This window comes from Plecotus auritus (genome assembly GCF_963455305.1).
Source record: "Plecotus auritus genome assembly, chromosome: 3".
NCBI lineage: Eukaryota > Metazoa > Chordata > Mammalia > Chiroptera > Vespertilionidae > Plecotus > Plecotus auritus.
This window is the reverse complement of record NC_137772.1, coordinates 151,891,476-151,916,382: the sequence shown is the minus strand read 5'-3', so window position 1 is coordinate 151,916,382 and position 24,907 is coordinate 151,891,476. Positions and strand designations below refer to the sequence as shown.

At 45.2% G+C, this 24,907-nt stretch overlaps 1 protein-coding gene across 1 annotated transcript; it reads right to left on the bottom strand.

The window, feature by feature from the left end:
- Nucleotides 1-10: 10 nt before the first annotated feature.
- On the bottom strand, nt 11-23,726 carry CSRP2 (cysteine and glycine rich protein 2). The gene is made up of 6 exons (XM_080660363.1): nt 23,613-23,726; nt 10,492-10,604; nt 4,593-4,761; nt 1,749-1,878; nt 891-984; nt 11-315 (listed from the first exon to the last, which is right to left on the bottom strand). The coding sequence occupies exons 2-6, from the start codon at nt 10,601-10,603 to the stop codon at nt 239-241; spliced, it is 582 nt and encodes a 193-aa protein (XP_080516489.1). The 5' UTR covers nt 10,604; nt 23,613-23,726; the 3' UTR covers nt 11-238.
- Nucleotides 23,727-24,907: the final 1,181 nt, after the last annotated feature.

Here is a 24,907-nt window from a genome sequence, read left to right as displayed (position 1 = left end):
ACACCCAAATCCAGCTGAAGTTTTATTTAAAGTGTAAAAGAAATGGTTCTTGAAAATGCTGATGAATAAAGCAAAAGGATACAGTGCTCTCTTCCTACTAGTCGGCCAGCCTATCCAAGTACAGGGCAATATACAGTACATAAGTGCTGGTAGAATTTCACAGTAGTTTAGTGTTAGATTTTCTGTGCCTAGATTATGGAGATTCTCAGTGTGTGATCTCGGTTCTGGGTTTACACCTTTACTGAGAATGAACAAGGGCTCCTGCTCCTTGGCCATAGCCAAATCCTTTGGGCCCAAAGTTCTTTGCATAGCATCCTACAAAAAAGGAAAGGGAGAGTTACTGCAAGTTCACTAAGCCTTGCTAGCATTGCTTAAGACCCATGAACAGACCATCGGAAGTTAAAAAACTGCTGACTATGCCAAAAAGTTCAACTTATTTAAGATGTAGTAACTAATTGTAAAGGCCAAGTCCGAGCATTCTGGTTCCATAGTGTTCAGCTCACTGAGTTACGAGCATGAAAATCAGGCCAGCTAAGTTATATATTTGTCTATTACCTTATATACTCACCTATAGACATAAAGCATATATTCATAAACTTTGCTTAAAACAAAAAGATGAAAGAAGACTTAGTTGTGGAGTTGTTTTTATTGGTAGGGGAGTTTGAAGTGATCAAGAACTTGACTGTATCAATCTAAAATTGTTCTGTGGGTTTCTGTCATCTGGAAGTATCCCTACATCTTTTATTTTCAAACAGCCAGTGACACTAGCCTGCTTCCCCCCATTTTCAGAGTACTGTTCTTTTGTGTGTGTTTTTAATGCTGACATTTCATTAACAAATAGCCAGTGCAGGATATTCATACGGATAAACAATACCTGAAATTAATTTTACCTTTACAATAGATTTCACCTTCCTTCTCAGTCAGAGTTGTTGATTCAAGACTCTTTCCACACTTGGCACAGCGGAAGCAGTTTTTGTGCCAGGGCTGAAAGAGACCAATGAGCAAGTCTGAGAGGCTGGTTCCTGCAGTACAAATTCAGACACTCGGGAAGATCATCCCAGAGAGAGCTCCTGACCGCTGGTTCAACCCAACCACGGAGGGGACTGGACCACCCCAGCATTTGCATTCTCGGTCACCTACAAAAGGGCTTAGTTCAAACTTCACTCACACAAGACATGGACTGGAAGCTACCCATGGAAGGGCCACTTCCCTGAGAGCGGTCTGAGACCTTGTCACAAGGCTGGTGCGCACCTTTAAACGGCCTCCTTTATGGTTGACAAACCCTGCAGCTCAAAGAGGTGAAGTCACTTCCCTAAATCCACACACCAGAATGGCATCAGGTGTGCTGACTCTGGTTCACTGCTTTTTCCCCACTACACCAAGCATGTCAAACTCTCGGCCCGCAGGCCACAAGCCTCGTTTATTTGGCCCGTGTTAGCCTTTGAGTTGGACATGCTTGCGCTACACTGAATAACCTGCAGAGCCAGATTGGTTAATAGCCTAGCCGTGTTTGTTAATAACCTTCAGGAGTGCCCCCTAGGAAAACAAGTTTCCTTTAAACATAGACGTGATTTGTCAAATAATGGCGGTACTTCAAAAAATTAACGATTCAGGTAGAAATGCAATTTAAAAAAAACTTTGATCCTCGGCATTTACTTACAAAACGCGTGCCTGTCTGGGATGTGGAGGGTTAAGGGGAGAAGCGGAGAGCTGTCCTTCGCTGTCGTTAATGCAAAGCACCACTTTACCTTTCCTGCTCCAATGATCTTCTCAGCGGCATACACAGAATCCCCACATCTGGAACACTTCTCAGCACCTCCGTACTTCTGAGCAAACTTCGAAGTGTTGGGGTTTGTTGTTGGCCTATGAGGTTGAACACTGTGGAAAGGAGGAAAAAAGTTATTTGAGATTTTCCAAAGGGCCCTTGTAAATCCATACGGCAGGCACAACGGACCTCTGGACTTGGTGCTACACCTCATGGCTGGAGGCCTTCCCAGGCCAGCCAAGGGGTAAGAAGAAATTAATCTCAGGTGCAGCCGTAGTTATTACTTTAACCTATTTATGGGCTCATTATTGTTACAAAAAGACCCAAACTGAAATATCTGTCTTTCTAAGCCTAATATCAAATTTCATTCAGTCCCCAGTGCTAGCCTCTCCACTAAACTACTATGCTATGCTTTATAAAATCATATTATCACACATATTTTTAACCCAGAGTCATATTAGTACCACTAGAGTCACATCTAGCTTTTTACTTCACATGAGGTTGGAAAAAATCAATGTTAACTTAAGCAGTTTTTGCATATAGGTCAGTTGACTTAAGCAGTCTATAATTAATAAAATTAAGCAATGCTTTACAAATTAATTTCCAAATATAGCTTACACAGACAAAAGTGTAAACATATCACTTTCTTTGTGGGAAAATATTTTAGAAAATTTGCTTATACTATTTGATTTTGTTTCATTATTTTCATTTTTCTCTAGATTGAGTGGAATTTTGTCACTGTTATAGGTCACTGGATAAGCAATAGTTTCCTTGCTTCCCAATTTTTTTCTATTCAATACGTAGGTGCACCTACTATGCAGAACACCAATCTGGGCTTTGAGAAGATTTAAAGGCCTTTCTGGAACCTTAAAAATTAGTCGAGCAGATAATATATAATAACAACAATAGTTAGCATTCAGCAAATGGTATAAGTATCAATTTTTCCTATTGGAAAAATTTACTCGGTACTTTTTTGAATCATGTTTGATGTGGACCCTGGAAATTTTATTCTAAGTAACAAATATCAATTCATAATACAATTCATAAACCAATAGTAATTTGGTTTCTCTAACTGCCCCTAGTGTAGGCATATTTAAAAAACTGTTTCCATAACCTACTGTATATACACTGAGTGGCCAGATTATTATGCTCTCTGAACACATAATAATCTGGCCACTCAGTGTGTGTGTGTGTGTGTGTGTGTGTGTGTGTGTGTATATATATATATATATATTAGAGGCCCGGTGCATGAATTTGTGCATGGGTGGGGTCTGGCCAGCCTGGCCAGGGGGAGGGGACATGGGCGGTTGGCCAGCCTGCCTGCTGGTCAAACTCCTGGTCGAGAGGACAATTTGCATATTAGCCTTTTATTATATAGGATACACACTGAGTGGCCAGATTATTATGCGTTCAGAGATCATAATAATCTGGCCACTCGGTGTATACTTCCTTTTAAAAGTGATCTTCAAAAGCTGTTTACGAAGATATCCAGCATTTGCAGTTAACAAGTCAATTCCCAAATCTGTCAATCACTATGTTAATAAGAACGTCATATAAATTATCTCCCACCTGCTAACAACTTTGTAGGGTAAGGAGGAGGCGCCAGGCGCAGGCCTGGAGCCGGAGAGAACAACACACAGGGCATCCTGCCCCCAGCCCCAACAGCTCCCAGCTCACCAGCAGTCCCGCCTCTGTACGTGAGCTGCAGAGGAAACACCTTTTCTGACCGCTCATTGGCTAAGCTCCCTGTACACCACTCACAGGGTTCTTGGTAACTTGGGTAATAAGAATCCAAGAAGGTGATCTAGGTTTTTCCACCTCACTCCTGGAGGAAAAAATGAAGGTCCGCTGCTGGAGGGGCTAAGAAATGTCATATCCTGCCCTATTCGGTTTGGCTCAGTGGATAGAGCCTCGGCCTGCGGACCGCAGGGTCCGGGTTCGATTCTGGTCAAGAGCATGTACCTTGAGGCTCCTCCCTGGCCGGGGCCCAGGTCAGGGCTCATGCAGGAGGCAACCAATCGAAGTGTCCTTCTCACATTGATGTTTCTCTCTGTCTTTCCCTCTCTCTTCCACACTAAAAATCAATGGAAAAATATCCTCAGGTGAGGATAAAAAAAAAGAAAGAAAGAAAGAAATGTCATATCCTATAAAAGAGACATCTTGAAAATGCCTAAAGAAAGTTGTCATTTTTTCGTGGTGAAGGGACTAGAGTCCGTGTTGATGAAAATACCTTGGTGGCTGCCCTAACCGGTTTGGCTCAGTGGCTAGAGCGTTGGCCTGGGGACTGAGGGGTCCTGGGTTCGATTCTGGTCAAGGGCATGTACCTTGGTTGCAGGCACATCCCCAGTGGGGGGTGTGCAGGAGGCAGCTGATCGATGTCTCTCTCTCATCGATGTTTCTAACTCTCTATCCCTCTCCCTTCCTCTCTGTGAAAAATCAATAAAATATATTTTAAAAAAAAAAAAAAAAAGAAAGAAAATACCTTGGTGGCTGTGGTGGTCAGCAGTGGCAGCAGCAGCGGGGTAATGGGGGTGGCGCCTTCCCCTGATCAGCCCAGTTGCCACCCGCATAGGGCGGCCAGACTGCGGCTTAGGCCTGCTCTCCGTGGGGAGCAGGCCTATGCTGTCAGGAGGACATCCCCTGAGGGCTCCCGGACTGTGAGAGGGGGAAGGCTGGGCTGAGGGACCCCCTCCCCCAGTACACAAATTTGGTGCACCAGGCCTCTAGTTTTAAGATAAAAGTCTGAAAACTCCCAGGTTCCTGTTTGCCAAGCAACATTAATTGTTATAATTCATCTCTGAAGGTAATGAACATGGTCCTAACTCACCTCTCTGGCTTGATGCCCAGCCTCTCGCCCCGGTCCATGTTGAGCGTGCCAGCGCCCTGGCCATACCCATAGCCTTTTGGCCCATACTTCTTTCCGTAGCAAGATTTGCAGTAGATCTCTTCATCATGAATTGCCACTGTTGTGCTATCTAAGTTTTTCCTGCAAACCACTGAGGGGGGAAAAGTTAGAATTTAAAAATGTGCCAAAGATGCCTGTCTCTTGAGAACATCGGTGGTATAGACACATGGTCTGCAAATGGTAATGGCCAGGTCAGCCACATCTGAGGCCTGTTTGCTTTCCCCATGGATATGACAGTTGTTTCAGAAATGCATCCCAATTTTAAAGCCTCCAACTTTTCAATATGACCTGCCCTCTGGCAGCAGGGAGAGGAGTTTGAGAATACTGTAATTAAAACCAAGGAACAAAACTAACACTTTGCTCCCAAACCTGCGGCACTCCCATCTTTTTAGCCTCTTCATACCAAATGTAAAATCACAACCTAACGGACAACAGAAGGGTGGCTGAGTGTCTTGGGACAGTTGCCTCTGTAGCACCACCTCCCCGGAAGCAGCTCCTGGGAGAGCTGGCCTTTGTCTTGGTTAAACTGTTTTCCATCTAGAATTCTAATTTTCATCACTAGTCTCAAAGAGAAAGCATGCTCCCATCTTGCCACTGCTTCTCCGGCAGTGGGAGGTTTGTCTGAAGATCTCCAAGTGGGTGGAAGTCTGCATTTGTTTCCCTTCCCCCTCAAAGGGGAACACATTCTTTCTTGCTGGATTTCTTACCACAAGACATTTCTAAGTATCCCACTTCACAAAACTGCCAAATGTCATCATGTTTAATCCAGACACATTTCACTTTCGAAAACTTCAATTAAGCTTGAGAAAAGTAGAAATTATGAGGGAGCACACTGGTAGCACCATCGGGCAGCTGGAAATCCAACATTAGTGTAGTAGAAAAAGGGACTCCCCTCTTATTTGAAAGAAGGGGAGAAGTGAAAAGAGGAAGGAAAGAAAGAGAGAAGGGCAGGGGACTAGCTGGGTGGCTGAGAATAGAGAAAAGTTATGAAGTTTCTATTGTCTTAGACCAAAGTCTCTGTGGAAGAACAAAATGACATCACCTACCCTGGAACCTGGCTGTGGAGACTCAAGTACTGACACACATTTGTTTAAAGAGACAATTAACCTAAAACCATATACTGCTGAAGAACAAACACCCTTAATGGACATTAAATATAAACTAACATAAAAGCTGTTTTGAAAAACATCTGTGCCCTGGCCAGTGTGGCTCGGTTGGGCATCACCCCGGGCACTGAAAGGTTGCCAGTTCGATTCCTGGTCAAGGCACATGCCCTGGTTTCGGCTTGATGCCCAGTATGGGGCGTGCACTAGGCAGGCGATCCAACATTGCTCTCACATTGATGTTTCTCTCCCTCTCCCTTCATCTCTCTCTAAAAATAAAAACATATTAAAAAGAAAACACAAAAACAATCTATTTAACCAAAGCAAGTGTAAGTATATGAAAAATTTACTCCATAACCCCTCTCCTCACAGTCCTCACCCCCATTCTAACTACTCTATTTCCTTAAAAGGCTGTCGTGAGCAGAGGCAAATATTAGGAAGGAGTAGTAAAAATGACCAGTAAAAAACCTGGCATTTCATAAACACCGACTTTATTGTGGTGTAAACATCATGGCTCAACCAAGATGAAACTAAGAGCAATTACTAAAGTATTTGCATTTCCTCTGTGTTCACATATTCTTTTGACTACAAACCTGCTGAAAAATAGATTCCTTCAAAAAAAAGGAAAAGTAACCTGTAAGAGAAGTAATAGTTAAACCGAATCTGAGAAATGGTAGTTATCATGGAGGCGTTCATAGCAAACCTTCCTATGTTGTATTTTTATTTTTGTAACTGTGTTGTGTTGTCCGTGTCTAGTTCGCTACAGAGCAGTTACACTATAAAAAGTCCCAGGCACCTTGAATGCTGGTGCCGAGAGGGAAAAGGACAACTAAAACTTGAGAAGTTTTCTCTGAAAATTATTTCTCAGTGTAACCAAATTTATTTTTAACATTTGTAGTTTCTGACAGTAATAGTCACTGTACAGTAAGTACTACAGATACAGCAAATAACTGCATATAAGGGTGGGTTCCCCACATAACAAATCCTTCATTGAAGACAAAGATTTACATAAGAAGATGACTAATGAAGAGCTTTTTTTTTCTTTTTTTTAAATAAATCTTTATTGTTCAGATTATTACAGATGTTCCTCCTTTTTTTCCCCCATAGCTCCCCTCCATTTGATTCCCCACCCCACCCCATGCCCTAACCCCCCGCCACTGTCTTCATCCATAGGTGTAAGATTTTTGTCCAATCTCTTCCCACACCCCTCACACCCCCTTCCCCCTGAGAATTGTCAGTCCACTACCTTTCTATGTCCCTGATTCTATTATATCCCCCAGTCCATTTTGTTCTTCAGATTTTTTATTTACTCGATTTTTAGATTCACTTGTTGGTAGGTATGTATTTGATGTCATTTCGTTGTTCATAATTTTTATCTTTACCTTTTTCTTCTTCTTCCTCTTCTTAAAGAACACCCTTCAGCATTTCATGTAATCCTGGTTTGGTGGTGATGAACTCCTTTAGCTTTTTCTTGTCTGTGAAGCTCTTTATCTGATCTTCAATTCTAAATGATAGCTTTGCTGGGTAGAGTAATCTTGGTTGTAGGTTTTTGCTGTTCATCACTTTGAATATTTCTTGCCACTCCCTTCTGGACTGCATAGTTTCTGTTGAGAAATCAGCTGACAGTCGTATGGGTGCTCCCTTGTAGGTAACTAACTGTTTTTCTCTCGCTGCTTTCAAGATTCTCTCTTTGTCTTTTGCCCTTGGCATTTTAATTATGATGTGTCTTGGTGTGGTCCTCTTTGGATTCCTTTTGTATGGGGTTCTCTGTGCTTCCTGAACTTGTAAGTCTAGTTCTTTCACCAGGTAGGGAAAGTTTTCTGTCATTATTTCTTCTAATAGGTTTTCAATATTTTGCTCTCTCTCTTCCTCTGGCACCCCAAAAATTCGGATGTTGGTACGCTTGAAGTTGTCCCAGAGGCTCCTTACACTATCTTCATATTTTTGGATTCTTTTTTCTTTTTGTTTTTCTGGTTGGGTGTTTTTTGTTTCCTCATATTTCAGATCTTTGGTTTGATTCTTGGGGTACGTTTATCTACAGTTGAGTTTCTGTATATTCTTTATTTCAGACAGTGTATGCTTAATTTCTGACTGGTCCTTTTCCATTTTTTTTTTTTTGGCATTCTCATTAAGATCCTTAAAGGTCTCACTAAGTTCCTCAGAGATTTCTAGAAGATTCTTGAGTAACCTTATAAATGTGGTTCTGAACTCTATGTCATCCAGTAGTTTGCTTTCCTCCATTTCTTTCATTTGTGACACGTTTCTTTGTCTCCGCATTTTGGCTGCTTCCCTGTGTTGATGGAATGGCTTTGTGGTAGGTGACCTATAGGGGCCAGTAGCTCAGCCTCCCCAATCACCTGAGGTGGACGCTCTTGGTACACCCCTTTGTGGGCTGAGTGCAAAGTCTTGGTGTAGTTAAGCCTTGATTGCTGTTGGTACACTGGGAGGAATTGACCTCCAGGCCAATTGGCTGTGAGGACCTGCTGTGTCTATAATGGAAGAACTACTGTGCTGGAGACACGCTTATGGTGCAGAACTTGTTTCTGTGGGGCTTTGGTGCTCACTGAGTCTGCCTCTTGAATGTGTCACTTATGGATATGAGGAGTTGCAATCTGGTGTCTCACACTGACCACTAGGTACACTGGCTTCTGGATCTCCAATGGGGTGCAGGTCAGCTACTGTCTGAGGCCACCCAGCAGGAGCTACAGCGAGAACTACAGTTTTCTCCTCTTTGCTTGGGGTTTAGAGGTTTTGGAGCTGTCTGACCCGGACTGCAGGTTTGCTAGATTAAGCTGCGCTAGGGCAGGTCATTCATATGCTAAAGCCACTGCTTGGAGCTTGGGTGGGTTTGTAGGTTGTGCAGGGCAGGGTCTCAGGGTGTCACTAGGCTAGAGCGTGGCGAACAGCGATGGCTGCCAGTTAGCTGGCTCTACGTCTCTGACCGCGTCCCCGTGTCCCGCGCCCCAGCACAGGAAACAATTATTCCTGCGCGCAGCTCTGCAAGCAAGCCTCCCTCACTTTCCGACCCGATGGCAGACAGTCCAGCTTCTCCCTGTAGGAGTTTGGGTCCCCCATATCTCCCCAGAAACTGGATTTCAGAGTAATCGGGGGCTTGTCTCCCTTCGGGTTGAAAAAAGCAACGCCTGCTGCTAGCCTGGATCGTGCGCCTCCGTACCTCAGCTTTCAGCGCTTGTGCACGTCTCAATGCTCTTTTCTCTTTCCTTCTAGTTGTAGAACTTCCACGCAGCCAGCTTTCCCGTGGTTCTGAGTGATAGACGTTTTGTCTTTTAGTTGTAGTTTTGAAATTGTTGTGCGAGGCAGCAGTTTAGGTGTTTACCTATGCCGCCATCTTGGATCCTCCCTCCTAATGAAGAGCTTTTGATGCAACTACTCTCTTGTTTAAAACTGAAGACTTGGAGGAAATGTGCTTGGAAGAGGGAGCTTATCTCATTCTGTTTCTCTCATTATCAGGTATTTACTCCCTTTTGAGCATATAGGCCGGTGTTGTTTTATTTCCTGCCTACGTCAGACACTGACCATTTCCCATCTTAAACAATATTCCCAACTGCCTCTGTGGTATTTCCATATCCCAAGTTCCTTTCCCTCAACTGTAGGGTATCAATGACCAGAAATAACAGTATTCACTACTGGAGAAGACAGAATTTGAGCTTCTAAAGCAAGCTTGTCAAACTCGCGGCCCACAACGAATGTTTCTGCAGCCCAGCCAATATCACGGTATGTAAGAAACATTTTAATAAAATTTCATAACTTAATTTTTACAATATCCTGTTCCACATAATTATTAATAACGAACTACAATGTTCGCTAACAACTGATTACTATAATCGTGTTGCATTCATTTCCCTTACTCGCCTTATGCACAGGTGCACCATTTCTCTCCACTAATACTAGCGGCAAATATTTTAGCAGCCGATTGCAGTCATTAGTCTTGGACTGACTTGTTTGGTGTGCACAACAGGAAATATTTCGCTTTTGGAGAACAAGAAAAATAGGTTTATTTATGTTACGCTTATTAATTTGTGCAGTTATTCAGTGGCTGGTAAGTTAATGTTCAAGAAAAAAAATTAATTTTTATTAAAATGGTCTATATTTCATGTTAACAATTACTCATTTATTTCAGCCCTTTGTATTCAGCATGTCTCTATGGAAATAAACCTACATTTCTATGAAAATGGAAGCTTTGGTTTTTTTGCGGCCCACAGAAACTTAAACCTTGTTTATTTGGCCTGTGTTAGCCTTTGAGTTTGACATGCTTGTTCCAGACATTGGAATTTCAACAGTGTGGTGAGAAACAAGCTCGCTGGTTTCAAAGAGAAGCTCAGCCAGGAAGAGAAGGCTGGGGTGGATGGGGAGCCTGCCACAGGAGCTCAGCCACGGGAGCCGAGCCCCATGCCCTGCGCCAGGCACTGTGTCAGGTGCCCAACTAACCGACCCTGAACTCTCGGGGAATGGGGCAGGGGAGACAGCTGTGACAAATGAAGACAGTCAAGGCCGGAGGGAGGCTCAGAGCCATGAGGACTCAGGAAGGCCAAGGTCTTGGGTCACCTGCCGTTCTTGCTGCTGGGCTGAGCACTTAACAGTGTCTAGGAGAACAGACAGGCAAAAATGTTTTACAAAACCACAGTTTGTCCATTAAACATGTAAATCGAAGCTTCTTACACATAAACCTGACCCAGTCGAGCACGGGCGGTACTTACTGCACAGAAAGCAGCAGCGGTGGAAGCTCCGCCCATCGCACTGCACCTCCTCCGCGTGGTACACAGTCCTCCCGCAGGCCCCGCACTTGTTTCCACACCCCCAGACGGGCATCCTGAAGGAATAAAGATGCATTAGAATGTCCCCATACCCAAGCTCACTAGGGGGCTGTTTAAACCCAGGAGCATGTGAAGATTTCCTTCCTTCATGCACCGCTCTAAACACATCCTTAAAGGCCCTCCAAAGTAACTTCCTCCCCTCCCCTCCCCTCTCCCCTGCTCTCCTCTCCCAAATTACAGGTCTTTCATTAGAAAACTCTGGCTTGTCACATGCAAGTTTTTTTCCCTACAGGATACAGGACCCGCATTCAATAGAAGCACAGGTGGCCGGGCACAAAGCAAACTGGCACTGGAATGCACAGGAGTGCAAGCCCTGGCCCCACCCCACACACGCCCAGTCATAATGAGCGGTTTAGAAAACAGATGAGGAACTTGCACTTGGGTGGAGTGTTTTATTATAAGTTTAATTCACTGTAACCTCACCAAATTCTTAACAGGTAACATGCATAAGCTATGACACTTTCTAGGGAGGAACTTTCCAAGAAGAAAGTGTTGTGTTGTCCTCAAGAACACATTTTGTATTTGTCTGCTGAAGTTATGTGAGAGCCCTAACCAGTTTGGCTCAGTGGATAGAGCGTCGGCCTGCGGACTCAAGGGTCCCAGGTTCGATTCAGGTCAAGGGCATGTACCTTGGTTGTGTGCAGGAGGCAGCTGATCAATGTTTCTCATCGATGTTTCTAACTCTCTCTCCCTCTCCCTTCCTCTCTGTAAAAAATCAATTAAAAAAAAAAAGTTATGTGAGATTGTAACATAGTGTGTCTGTGACAAGCACGACTGCACGCACAGAGCCTTGCTTCAATCACAACAAATACCCCTCCAGATGGCTACAGTGCAAGTTTCTATGCTCCCTAATCCCAGAGTCCTCTAATCCAGCCAACAGTTAATGTTCCCTCTTGGATGGGGCGGTTAGTCCATAGAGAACATGCTACCGAGTTCCCTTCCCAGCAAAATGAACTGTTTGTTGAGTGACACAGAATAACCTCTGAGCAAGGTGGCCGATGTGGTGGCAGAGCTGGAAGTTTAAGTCCTTGGCTATCCTGCTCTGATGGAGGGCCATCATGTCCTAATCTCCTCTCAATGGACTGGTCTTCGTAGCCCCTGCCTGGTAAGTCTCCTCGGATCAATCTGTACTTCGAAATTAAAACAAAACAAAAAGAGGCCCTTTGCCACAGATGTTTGAGAAGCACTGGCGGAAACAGTGTGGATTCTGCCCTTAACTCCAGGGCTGGGTGACTCAGTCATGAGGGCAGCCAGGTCACTGCATTCTCCCTCCCGCCATAGTGATGGTTTTAGAAATGGGTACAGGACCCAAGCCAATTCAATGAAAGTTAAATTTAAGCTCTGGTTTAGAACTGTGTGAATGTAGGGGTGGAGTTTCTAGCGGCTATCTAGCCACTGTAAGAAAAGCAGCCAGATCAGAGGAAAAGAGAGATGGGGAGACTAGATGTAGACAGTCTTCAGCCATGCCTCGCTTTATCCTGTACTCTGTATGTGAGCCAATAAATTTCTAAGTCACTTGGACATGGAGCTCCTGTTCCTTGAAACAAACAACAATAACACACACACACACACACACACACACACACACACACACACACACACAGACCAGACTGATATGACTAATTATCACTAAACTATTGGTCTCAACTTGCAAAAAGCCTATTCCCTTATTCAGGCAGGAACAAAGTATTCCAAGGGTCCACAGCGTTACCAGGCTACTGTGAAGGTAACCATGCAGGCTCAATATCTAGCAACAACAGAACATATTTGCAAGCTTTCCCTTAGTAGTTGCATAAATTGCTCCTTCCCTTCTCTGGAGACAGGTGCTCCATTGTTCAAATGCACAATGAAACCTGAGCCTGGCTGTACAACCTGACCCACAGCCTTGGCTCCAGCAGCCGGCATTGGCTTGAGTTTGGAGTGCAATTCGTGATGTTGACTTTGCCCCACAGCTCCAAAGTTACCTGTGTTCTGGAATGTTCAAGGATGCAACAGACATCTGGTAGAAAGTACCTTCAGGGTTCCTGAGGAAACCAGAAGCCAAATCCAGGCTTATAGGTAATGACATACAATTACTTAAAATTGGGTCCCAAGAATTAGTAGCCCAGCTGGCTTTTAAAATATTTGTTATTGTCTAGGCATTTCTCATCATATTATAAAGTACTAGAGGCCCGGTGCACAAATTCGTCCCTCGGCCTGGCCTGCAGGATCGGGCCAAAATCGGCTCTCTGACACCCCCCAAGGGGTCCTGGATTGGGAGAGGGTGCAGGCCAGGCCGAGGGACCCCACTGGTGCACGATCGGGGCCGGGAAGGGATTGCAGGAGGGCTCCAGGGCATGTCTGGCCCCGTCTCACTCAGTCCTGATCAGCAGGACCCCAGCAGCAAGCTAACCTACATGTTGGGAGTGTCTGCCCCCTGGTGGTCAGTGCACATCATAGCCAGTGGTTGAGTGGCCTTAGCATATCATTAGCATATTATGCTTTATTTGGTTGAACGGAGGACTGGATGATTGGACACTTAGCATATTAGGCTTTTATTATATAGGACACTGTCTACTAGTAATATCAGCCTGCCATCTTCCACATTCACACACATCTTCTTTGGAGCAATCACCAATAGAAAGCCAGATTTCTATCAAGACTCACACTATCCTGAGTTGTTTCTGAATAACGTTTAAAAATGCATTTTTAAAAACCTAACTCATTACTTTTTTTTTCTTTCTCTATTAAAGAGCAGCTTGGGAGAATATCTCCCCTTTCTTTATGTAATTCAGGGTTACTGAGTTTCACTTCTTGCAAATCAAGTCTTACTTCTATTATACATCCATAGCAGCCAAATGGGTATGTGTCATTTTCCAGGAAATATCCATCAAAGTTCTCCAATATTCAACTTACTCTGTTATTTCTTCCCCTCGGGGGTGGGGACCGCACCTCTGTAATTCCCCAGCCCACCTACCAGCATACTTGACATATCTATACTAATAAAAGGGTAGTATGCTAATTAGACCAGGTCGACCGGACATCCGACTTCTTTCCGGACAAAGCCATGGTGGTGGGGGCCGAGGCAGAGGTGGTTAGGGGTGATCAGGCCGACAGGGGAGCAAGCAGTTAGGGGCGCGATCAGCCTAGCTCAGGGGAGCAAGCAGTTCGGGGGCAATCAGGCTGGTGCAGGGGAGAGCAGATGGGGGTGATCAGGTCAGCAGGGGAGGGCAGTTGGGGGCGATCAGGGCAGCAGGGGAGCAGTTAGGGGGTGATCAGGCCGGCAGGCAGGCAGGCGGTTAGAAGCCAGCGGTCCTAGATTGTGAGAGGGATGTCCCAGATTGGAGATGGTGCAGGCTGGGGTTAGGGACACCCCCACCCATGCACGAACTTTGTGCACTGGGCCTCTTGTATAAAAATATTTCATTTCTATTGTTTTAAAGAATCCTTCTTTTTTCAACCTGTTGGTATGATTCCCAATCAGATCTTATCCTTCTCAAAACAAAAGTAGTACTGCCCTATTTCTCTTTGTCACATTTTTGGAATTTAAGTAAAAATTTCAAGTCATTAACTTTTTAAAAGCTTTCCTAAATATTTCTGAATAAACCTCTGTGGTCCTGGCAAATGATGTTAGAAAGAGCATCCTCAGGCCTGGCTGTTGTGGCTCAGCTGGTTGAGCATCATCCCACACACAAAGAGATTGCCGGTTAAATTCCTGGTCAGAGCACATGCCCAAGTTGCAGGCTCACTCCCCAGCAGGGGGTGTGCAGGAGGCATCTGATCAATGTTTCTATCTCTCCTTCTCCCCTCCTCAGACTCTAAAATCAATTAAAAACACACACACATATTTTTTTTTTTTAAAAGAGAGCATTCTCAGAAAGCTTCAGCTGAATTTGTTTTATTTTTTAAGCTAGATAGTGGATAGTTGGGTATTCCTTATATTCTCTATTTTGTATGTCTGAAATTTTCACCATGGAAGGAAGGGAAAGAAAGAGGGAGGAGGGGAAGTTAGTTTAGACAGACCTGGGTTAAGTTCATTACTGTAACAGTTGTGCAACCTTGGGCTTATCTATAACATAGTTGTGTTTTTTATCTGTAAAAGAGGGAAAGGTAGCTCTCTATCTCTCAGTCACTGAAGACAAAACATGGTAAACAAATGCCTTGGCAGACATCCAGTAACTGTGAGCATGTTGGAGGGGGCGTCTCACCCTGTCCACCCTGTGGTCAGCACTGCAGTAGGGAACCCACGGACCAGCACACAGAGCAAAGCTCAGCACCACAAACAAGTTAAAGAAAAACATAGCATTGAGTCACTCACAAACCTTTTCCTGGGACGATGAAAGGCATTGCAAGTATAGCGATGGTTTCACTTATGGTGACCATGTAAGAAACGAAGCCCCAATTTACACTTTCAGGGTGTGCTCCTATGGACATTTCCTGCATTTGGCAGGGGAAGTGTGATGATCTTCCATTTCTGTCACTCTTTGGCATTGCTACACATGTAAAAAAAAAAACCACTCGAGGCTTCGTTTTTCACACGTGCATTTGTCTGTACAACTTCACAACAGCTGACATTAATCACTGCAAACTGGATGTGCACTGAGCAATCTGGGCAGCATGCCTCCCAGTTCTGTGTATTAATTTACAGAATGGTAAGAGGAGAAATAAAATCCCACTTCACACACATCTCGCACAAGCAGGCCAAACGGGCGTATTCTGTTTCTCAGCCTTGTTTTTGGTTTCCAATGTCTGAAAGTATTTCAGCACTAGAATGTATGCACTGTGTTAGATTAAAAAGCTTGTTTACATCCGAACACCTATTTGCAATTTCTGTTTGCTGCTTCTCCCCAGTCTGAAACACCACCCAAAATTACAAAGTCCTACCTCCAGAAGAAAATTACTATAGTCTAACTCTGAGTCACCTTGTGGTAAAATTACAACACTCTCTTGATAACCAAGAGACACAAAGTGAGCACATGACTCCCTCATACCACCTGTGGCATTTACTGTCCTATTTTAGAATCTGAATGACTTGAATCCATGAATTTCAAGCCTACATGTCGCCACCTGAAGTTTGTTATTTGTTCTGAAAGCGAAGGTTTGGATTTTTGTTTTGATACCAAAGGTCTGGAGTGAGTCCATCAATACACACAAATTCTAAATGCTTCCAGAAGCTTTCACATTATAGCACCATATGCGCAGCTTTGTTGCTACACTAGAACATGGTTATAACCCAATTTCCCAAAAGGGCGAAGTTATTATAAACCAATTTCATCCTGAGCCACATCCAGAGGGGTCAACTTTGCTAAAGAATATGTAAGTTAATAGCACTGTCCCCAATTACAGTGATTTTTAACAAGGCCGGTGTTTCAGAGCTGTCAGTAATTGGACATGAAGCTTTACTCAATGTCCATTCTAAAAACTCTTTCTTCTGCTCCCCAAATTACCTGCCTAGTCTACTTCCCTTATCTAAGTAGATACCATGAACCAAAGATAGACTCCTTGAGCCTCAGCAATTGGCTCCATGTTTCATTTGACTCCTTCTACCAAAGCCAAATCCTCAAGCTGGCCTTTGAGTCATCTCAGCCTCAGGGTGAAGTAAGAGCATGGATTTGGGAGTCAACACAGTCTCTTTTCCCTCATATGTAAAATGAGGATAATAGTACCTTTCTTATAGAGCTGTTAAGAGAATGAGCTGAGAAAACGCTTAGAGTAGGCACTCAATTATTGGTAATCTTTTTCATCAATATTTAGCAATTTTCAATCTTTGTTGTCAATACTCATCTTCCTCTTTCCATCTTATGTCTCCATTCCTCCTTATACCCCTAATCCCTTCCATCAGGGCAACTGACTTACCTCCCTCCCTCATCTGGCTAACTCCTGACTTCATTTCTGTATCTCAAGTAATTGTAGGGTAGGGGCAGCTAATAAACACTGTGCAATGCTTTACTGTTTTTGAAGCCCTCATATTAATGTATTCATTCAATCTTTTATAAGTCATGCCCTGGGTTAGGGTTGAGGATAAAGGTTTTAGGAAGTGTGCCTGTTTCTCAGGGAGTGTGACTGTGGTGGCAAATATGTACACAAATAACAGCAAGACAACATAACCAATGACACAGAGGTGTGTAGAAAGGGCTCTGGGAAGCCTGCATGGTCTGCTTATACAGGGATGGCAAAAACGGTTTTAGTTCCTGGATCCACTGAAAGTAGGTTCCTGGAACTATGATGAGGAAGATTCTGAAGTTCATAACGTTGGTAAAGTGCCTGGCAAAGAGCCTGTACTCCATATACGTTGATTTTCTTTTCCTTAAGGAGTACTACTGGGCCCAGATATGGCTACAAAAAGTTCAGTCATTCTGTGACTTGCTGAGGTCACTGAGCCCCAAAGAAGCAAATCCAGACTCAATCCACTCGTTTGACTGCAGGCTTCAAGCTGTCCCCAAAACTCCCGAATCTGATTTTAAGGATTGAGATCATTAAATCACCTGAGAATTATCACCCCTGTGGTACCAAATTACTTGCACACATGAAGACCTTCCTCTCCCCCCAGTCTTCCTCCTCACCATTAATTACTGATTCTATAGGCTGTTACCATTTACATCTTCAACTTGAAGTACAGAAAAATCCTTGACAGAAAAATCCTTTGACTACCTGCCAAATCACATATTGTAATTAGAATGCAACTATGCTATAAACTCCGTCACCCTGGCCTCCAACATCTGCCATAGCAATTCACAAGCATGCTAACTACAATATATTGATTTATTCAAACAAATTAATGTTTGAATGATTTACACAGGATGGAGTCAGACCAAGATTTATATGTCAAGACTACTGTTTATCTGCCAAGTTATCTTAGGTTAAGTTGGTCATTTGATCTGCTAGTTTTCTCATTTCAAAAATGGAGATAATGCTTATTTATATCATAAGGCAGTTCTGAGATTAAACAATACATGTAAGGTACTTAGAATACTGCCTGCACATAAGAGGTTAAAATAAATACTATATTATTATTTACTTATTATTATCCTATATAATAAAAGCCTAATATGCAAATTGTCCCCTCGGGTGGTCATTCGACCGGGAGACCAGGGGTTTGATTGCTTGCTAGGATGTGCGGTAACCACCAGGGGGTGGCGCGGGACATGGCGGGCATGGGCGACGCAGCACTGGTAGCAGGCGGCAGTGAAGGTCCTGACGAGAGCAGGACCGCAGCGGGATGGTGGAGCAGGTGGGCAGGTGCGAGCAGGGGCCCGATCACGGGCCAGATCACCCTGCCAATTGTCCCGCAGATGGCAACCAGTGGTGGTGGCAGTGGGCAGGGCTGCCGCCCAGCTCCCAGGCACTGAGGGAGTCAGGCGGGGGGCCCGGCCCAGATTGATCGCTCTGCAGACGGGATGGTGGAGCAGGTGAGGGGGCGGCACCAGGCCAAGGTGGGGTCCAGGTGGGGCTGCGGGGCTGCAAGGCTGGGGGCACGAGTTGGGGCTGCAAGCTGGGGCCCGATCTCCGCAGGCCACGCCAAGGGACCCCAGCTGTGCACAAATTCGTGCACCAGGCCTCTAGTTTACTTATATAAAGCTTACTATATGCTTTACTTATGCTAAGTAGTTTACTTATAGTAACTTAATTCCCATAACACTGAGGTAGGCATTATCATTATCCCCTTTTTATAAGTGGGAAAGCTGAGGTATAGATATTAAGTGGCTTATAATGATGAAACCAAAACAAAATGACCAATTCAACCTAAAAATTAATACCACCAAACTTCAAACCAAGATGGCAGCATAGGTAAACACCTAAACTGCTGCCTCGCACAACAATTTCAAAACTACAACTAAAAGACAAAACGGACATCATCCAGCACCACAGGAAAGCTGGCTGAGTGGAAATTCTATAACTAAAAGGAAAGAGAAAAGCACACGGAGACTCAGAGGAGCTGCAAAAGACTGAGGTATGGAGACGCGCATGCGGAGAGGACTGGCGGCTGAGTGCGTGGCTGGCTTTCTCAAGCGGGAGGTAGACGGAAGCTCCCGACTGAGCTGAACTCCAGTTCTGGGCGAGACTCTGGGGACCCAGACTCATTCGGGGGGAATCTGGACTGTCAGGAAAAGAGAAAAGCACACTGAGACTGAGGGGAGCTGCGAAAGGCAGAGGTCCGGAGGTGCGCGCGCAGAGAGGACTGACTGCTGAGTGCACGACTGGCTTTCTCAAGCGGGAGGGAGACGGAAGCTCCTGACTGCGCTGAACTCCAGTTCCGGGCGAGACTCTGGGAACCCAGACTCATTCTGGGAGAAACTAGACTGTCTGGCAGCAGGCGAAACTCAAGGGCAGCTTTCTCTCAGAGGTGCTTGCAGCGATTACCGAGGGACACTGAGACCTAGAGGCCTCATAGGGCAGGGCTGATAGGAAGCCAAGACTGTCTGCTCCACCCTGAGACTCGGCCCCATCCAAGCTGAGCACAGAGGCTTTTGCAAGTCTTGTCTCATAAGGGTGTCTCCAGCACAGAAGTTCTCCCAGTGTAGACACAGCTGATCCTCACAGCCAATTGGCCTGGAGGTCAATTCCTCCCAGTGATACCAACAACAATCAAGACTTAACTACAACAAGGCTGTGCACAAAGGGGTGCACCAAGAGTGTCCACCTCAGGTAACTGGGGAGGCCGACCCACTGGGCCCTATAGGACACCTACCACACAAAGCTACTCTACCAACTCAGGGAAGCAGCGAAAATGTGGAGACAAAGAAACAAATCACAAATGAAAGAAATGGAGGAAAGCAAACGACTGGATATAGAGTTCAAAACCACAGTTATAAGGTTTTTCAAGAATTTCCTAGAAAAGGCCAATAAATTTAGCGAGACCCTTGAGGATATGAAAAAAGACCAACTAGAAATTAAACATACACTGACTGAAATAAAAAATATTATACAGAGACCTAACAGCAGACTAGAGGACCGCAAGAATCAAGTCAAACATTTGAAATACAAAGAAGCAAAAAGCACTCCACCGGAAAAGCAAAAAGAAAAAAGAATCCAAAAATGTGAAGATAGTGTAAGGAGCCTCTGGGACAACTTCAAGCGTACCAACATCAGAATTATGGGGGTGCCAGAAGAAGAGAGAGAGCGAGATACTGAAAACCTATTTGAAGAAATAATGACAGAAAACTTTCCCCACCTGGTGAAAGAAATAGACTTACAAGTCCAGGAAGTGCACAGAACCCCAAACAAAAGGAATCCAAAGAGGACCACAGCAAGACACATCATAATTAAAATGCCAAGGGCAAAAGACAAAGAGAGAATATTAAAAGCAGCAAAAGAAAAACAGTTAGTTACCTACAAGGGAGCACCCATACGATTGTCAGCTGATTTCGCAACAGAAACTATGCAGGCCAGACAGGAGTGGCAAGAAATATTCAAAGTAATGAATAGCAAGAACCTACAACCAAGATTACTCTACCCAGCAAAGCTATCATTCAGAATTGAAGGGCAGATAAAGAGCTTCACAGATAAGAAAAAGCTAAAGGAGTTCATCCCTGCCAAACCATATTATATGAAATGCTCAAAGGTATTCTTTAAGAAGAGGAAGAAGAAGAAAAAGGTAAAGATAAAAATTATGAACAACAAATACATATCTATCAACAAGTGAATCTAAAAATCAAGTGAATAAAAAATCTGATGAACAGAATAAACTGGTGAATATAATAGAATCAGGGGCATAGAAAGGGAGTGGACTGACAATTCTCAGGGGGAACGGGGTGTGGGAGGTGCAGGAAGAGACTGGACAAAAATCATACACCTATGGATGAGGACAGTGTGGGGGAGGTAAGGGCAGAGGGTGGGGTGGGAACTGGGTGGAGGGGAGCTATGGGGGGAAAAAGAGGAACAATTGTAATAATCTGAACAATAAAAATTTATTAAATTAAAAAAAAAGAATAAATCACATTGAACCAAATGAAAAAAAAAATACCAACAAACTTCAAATAAATTCATAGATGTTTCTCTAAAACTAAACCACTATTAGCCACACAAATATAGTACTGACTTATATGGCTCTGGCATAGGTTCTTTTTAAATTGGGTATTTCCTGTACTACTACCTGCTGGATGAGGATTCAATTCTCTCCTCACTCTTTTCTTCTGGGAGAGAACCTGCCAAGAAACCTTCTTGCCTATAGTGAACTGGCCCTAATGTATTACATGGTATGTGTCCTCTTCTTACGAGTCACGGAAAATTAGTAGTACTGTTGGTTTGAAAGGGTAAGCAAAAAAGCAAGGAATCTAATATCTTTTGCAAATGATTCACAATATACTTCTATTGGTTCTTCCTCTATGACTTTCACTAAAACTTAACATTTTTAATAATCAGAACTTGTGTGCAGCTCCTCCATAATCCAGTTTGAAAAAACTCCCTAAGTTAGGGTTATGAATCTGGGGTCACAGAGTCCTTGAACTTCTGGGGATCAGTGAACTTGGTACCATGTACTTTATGCACTTCACATTTTGAGAAGGAGTCCAGAGGCTTCACTAGGCTGCCAGAAAAGTCCATGACACAGAAACAGTTAGGTAGCTCTGGCCAGTGCTGCTTAGTGGTTAGAGCAGGGGTGGGCAAACTTTTTGACTCGAGGGCCACAATGGGTTCTTAAACTGGACCGGAGGGCTGGAACAAAAGCATGGATGGAGTGTTTGTGTGAACTAATATAAATTCAAAGTAAAGGAGCAGAGGGGAGAGCAAGAGAACCCTCTGCTCTTTCGGCTCTGCAGGCCGGATAGAACAGCCGAATGGGCCGGATCCGGCCCGCGGGCCGTAGTTTGCCCACAGCTGGGTTACAGCATCAGCCAGTGCACCGAAGGGTCTCAGGTTTGATTCCTGATCAAGGGCATGTACCTGGCTTGTAGATTCAATCCCAGACCCTGGTCGGTCCGGCACGTCTGGGAGGCAAATAATTGATATGTGTCTCTCTCTCACCTCCTTTCTTTCTTTCCACTCTCTTTAAAAATCAATGGAAAAATATCCTTGGGTAAGGATTAATAAAACAAAACAAAATAAAGAAACAGGTAGCACCGTCCTTGGTAATGAAGGTAATCAAGGGAGGGAGGCCATGCAATTATCAGACCAGGAAATGATGGGAGGAAACCCGTGCATGTCTGCAAAGGGAGGCGAAAGAGCTGGCCTCTGGGCAAGGCCTAGGGTTAGTGTTCATGTCTGAGTCAGCTCTCCTGGAAGAGGCCTTCACTAACAGTCTTTTCCCCACAGACTCAACAACGTGTAGAACAGGGTCTAGTTACAGGAAACCTCCCCAGGCTGGGCTGGCTTTGTATAGGCCTTAAGACAACCCTGCAAGGTATGTGATGTTATACCTGTTTTACAAGATAAGGTAACTGAGGTCAGAGAACAGCTTGCCCAAGGTCATCAAGCCAATGGGTGCTGGAGCTCAGATATGAATTTGGGCCCAACTGGCTTCAGTCCTGTGCTATGTTTTGGCAATTTAATCAGGAAACAGCTCCACTGAGTACTGCTTTCAGCGCAATATTTAGCAGATACCAGTAACAACCAATAGTCATTGAATACATTTAGAGGAATCCATTGAAAACTTTTAACAGAAACCTTAGATAAAATCTGCTAATGCATAGACTGCTTGAGTCCAGCTAAATCTTTGTTCATCACAATTGTAACTTACTAATTCCTTCATTCGTTCAATAAATCAACGTTGGCTCTGGGCAAAGGGTGTTTAAGGCACCCAAGTAAGCACTGTGTGTTTCAAGTTCTCATGGGACGCAGACCCTGTCTCTACCTAACTTCACTTTGAAGGAGCAAAAGAAACTAGAATCCAGAGTAGGAAGAACCTTGAGAAAAACTGATGAAGCATCAGCTAAAATCACCTGGAAGGAGCTATGACCAAGAAGAAAGTGGGGAGAGACCACGGAGGCCTTGAAATTGGTTATAGTTTGGTAAGCAGTTTTGAAACTTTGTGACATCCACCCTTTTAGAATACTGCCCATCTCTTTCCTGAAAAATTTGAGGCAGATTATAGCCAATTTCGAGATTGTCCTATTTGAGTTCTTTATATAGATAGAGCTTTAAAACAGGTTGATTAGAAGTTAAAAACTCGATCATTCTTACTGTCCAAGTATAAAAAGTTACCCCAAATAAAAAGCATTTCTAGAATGAAAATAAACTCGGTCTGTCGACTGCAAATAAAACAGGTCAAACATTTGGAGTAACCATTTAAACAAACATCGTCAACAAACGTCCTAGCTTTAGCTTGGGTGGGGGTCGAGGTGGGTGTCTCCGGACTTAGGAGGCCCCCCTCTCCCCGGAGCTGCCTACGTGGAGCTTTGAAACCCAGGGTGTGATTTTCAGGACCTGTTGCAGAAATCTCTCAACTGAGCATTCTTACTCTCCTATTTGTACCCGAATAGTAGAAAGTTCCGGAAAAAGCAGGGAGTTTTCCATTGACGTTTCACTGCTGTGCCTTTTGCGGTTTAAGGTTCAGTGCTTAGTGGGCAGAGACCACCGAACAATGGGATGCCGGAGGTCTGAGCCGCAGCAAGGGAAGGACTCCGGGTGCGCGGGCTGTGGAAGCCCTCGCCTCATCCCCCAGGCTCCGAACCGGCCCCCGGGAAGCGCGCACCACACTCCGGGCAGGGGAGACCCGCGGAGGGGGAACCGGCCGCGGAGGAGGGGCCCAGGGCTACTAAAAGGCGGAATGCAATCACGCGAAACTCTCCAACCCGCCTCTCCCAGAAAACCCGCAGGGACACGCTGATAGGGAGGTCATGCACTGTTATTTATCTGCCCTGCGGGCCCGGGATCCCAGGGCAGAGCCGGGGCGGCTGCGAGGGGAGAGGTATGAGGGTGGGGAGGATGGGGGAATAGGGGTGAGGTGGATGGCTGGGGTCTAAATGGGGACCGCGGTAGGGATGTCACAGGAGATGGGGGGTTCCCACACGGCGGCCTGAGGACCCCGGGAGGCTGTGCGAACACCCGCCCCCAAGGTCAGCGGAGACGCCCCCACCGCCGCTACTCACTCGAGTTGGAGGCTGGAGCGCGTGCAGAGCTGAGGCAGCGCAGTCGGAGGGAGTGCGCAGAAGATCCTCGGGAGTGCAGCACCTTTAAAACACCCCCTGGTGGGCGTGGCCTCAAGGGCCCCGCCCACCCGCTCCGCCCCCTCGCTCGGTTCCTGGACCCGCGGGAGGGAGCGCTGGGGGCGTCGGGCGGGAGGTGGGGCGTCTGCGCCGCGGGGCTCTGGGCTTTAGGACCGAGAAACAAAAGGCAGGAATCCCGCCTCTTCCTGCTGCTTCCCGCGCAAGGGGCCGCTCCCGCCGGCAGGACCCCTCTGAGCCTGTTGGACCGACAGTTCCTAGGAGTAATTCGAGTTGGGAAAGGAGCCTTCCTGCGGTGCGGGACGGTCCCAGCGGGAAATTGCCCGCCGCCCGGCCACGTCCCCTTCCCACCGGGTGCCCGTTCTTCCTTCAGGAGGGACCGGTCCAAGGTCGAGGGGGCTCCAGCAGTAGAAATCGGCCAAATGGGGGCTTTGCACCACCCTCCTCCCTGCCTTATCCTTATAAGTAAACGCAGCTTGATTAACTCCCCCAGTGGACCAATATTCTCCGGTTTGATTTCCAGCTTCTGGGAATCCGCAGCCTTCCTGTTCTTAAAGAGCAGAATTTCTCCTCTAGACTAAATAAATGACGTTAGGAAAACGCCTCATTCCCCAAGCGCTTTGCTTTTCCCACCACGAGGACACAGCTACACGGGCTGCTGTGGGAAGTAACCTAAACCCGGCCAGGAAGGGGGTACTCCAAGGGTTTAGGTGTGTTGGTTTCAGGAAAGTCCAGGGATGCCAGGGACAACCGAGCGAACCAATTCCATGAGCTACAGGATGATTTGTCGTTTTAAATGAAAAGAACAAGAAAAATGCCAGTCTCTATCTGGTTCCCATTCTAGGCGTACTAATGACCTCTGTGTGGGGTGCGATGATCCCTAAGAATTGATATTTGGGACAGTGGGAGGCTCAAAAAAGGCGGTGAGCCAAAATATCCCTCAGGCCACAAATGCAGTAGCTTCCTCTGGTTCAGAGCTTGTCAACCTCCACACTGTTGAGGTTTTGGGGTAATTCTTTGTTGTGGGGGCTGCTCCATGCTTTGTGCCTCCACCCACTAGCTGCCAATAGCACCCTTTCCTTCCCATTGTAGCTCATAGGAGATGTGCCAAATGCCCTCTTGGGGAGTGGGCAGAAGGCGTTGTTTCAGAACCACTGCCCCACTATGTATCTGCATGACAAAGTGCAGAGCAGGTTTAGAATAATATTGTTTTATTTTAT

Bases quoted from the DNA above. Each gene is read 5' to 3' on its own strand.
- CSRP2 (XM_080660363.1), bottom strand. From the start codon at position 10,603: ATGCCCGTCTGGGGGTGTGGAAACAAGTGCGGGGCCTGCGGGAGGACT. The intron at 1,879-4,592 runs GTGAGTTAGGAC...TCCTTTCCACAG, and splicing joins CTGGGCATCAAGCCAGAGAG to TGTTCAACCTCATAGGCCAA. The intron at 985-1,748 runs GTAAAGTGGTGC...GGTCTCTTTCAG, and splicing joins AGATCATTGGAGCAGGAAAG to CCCTGGCACAAAAACTGCTT.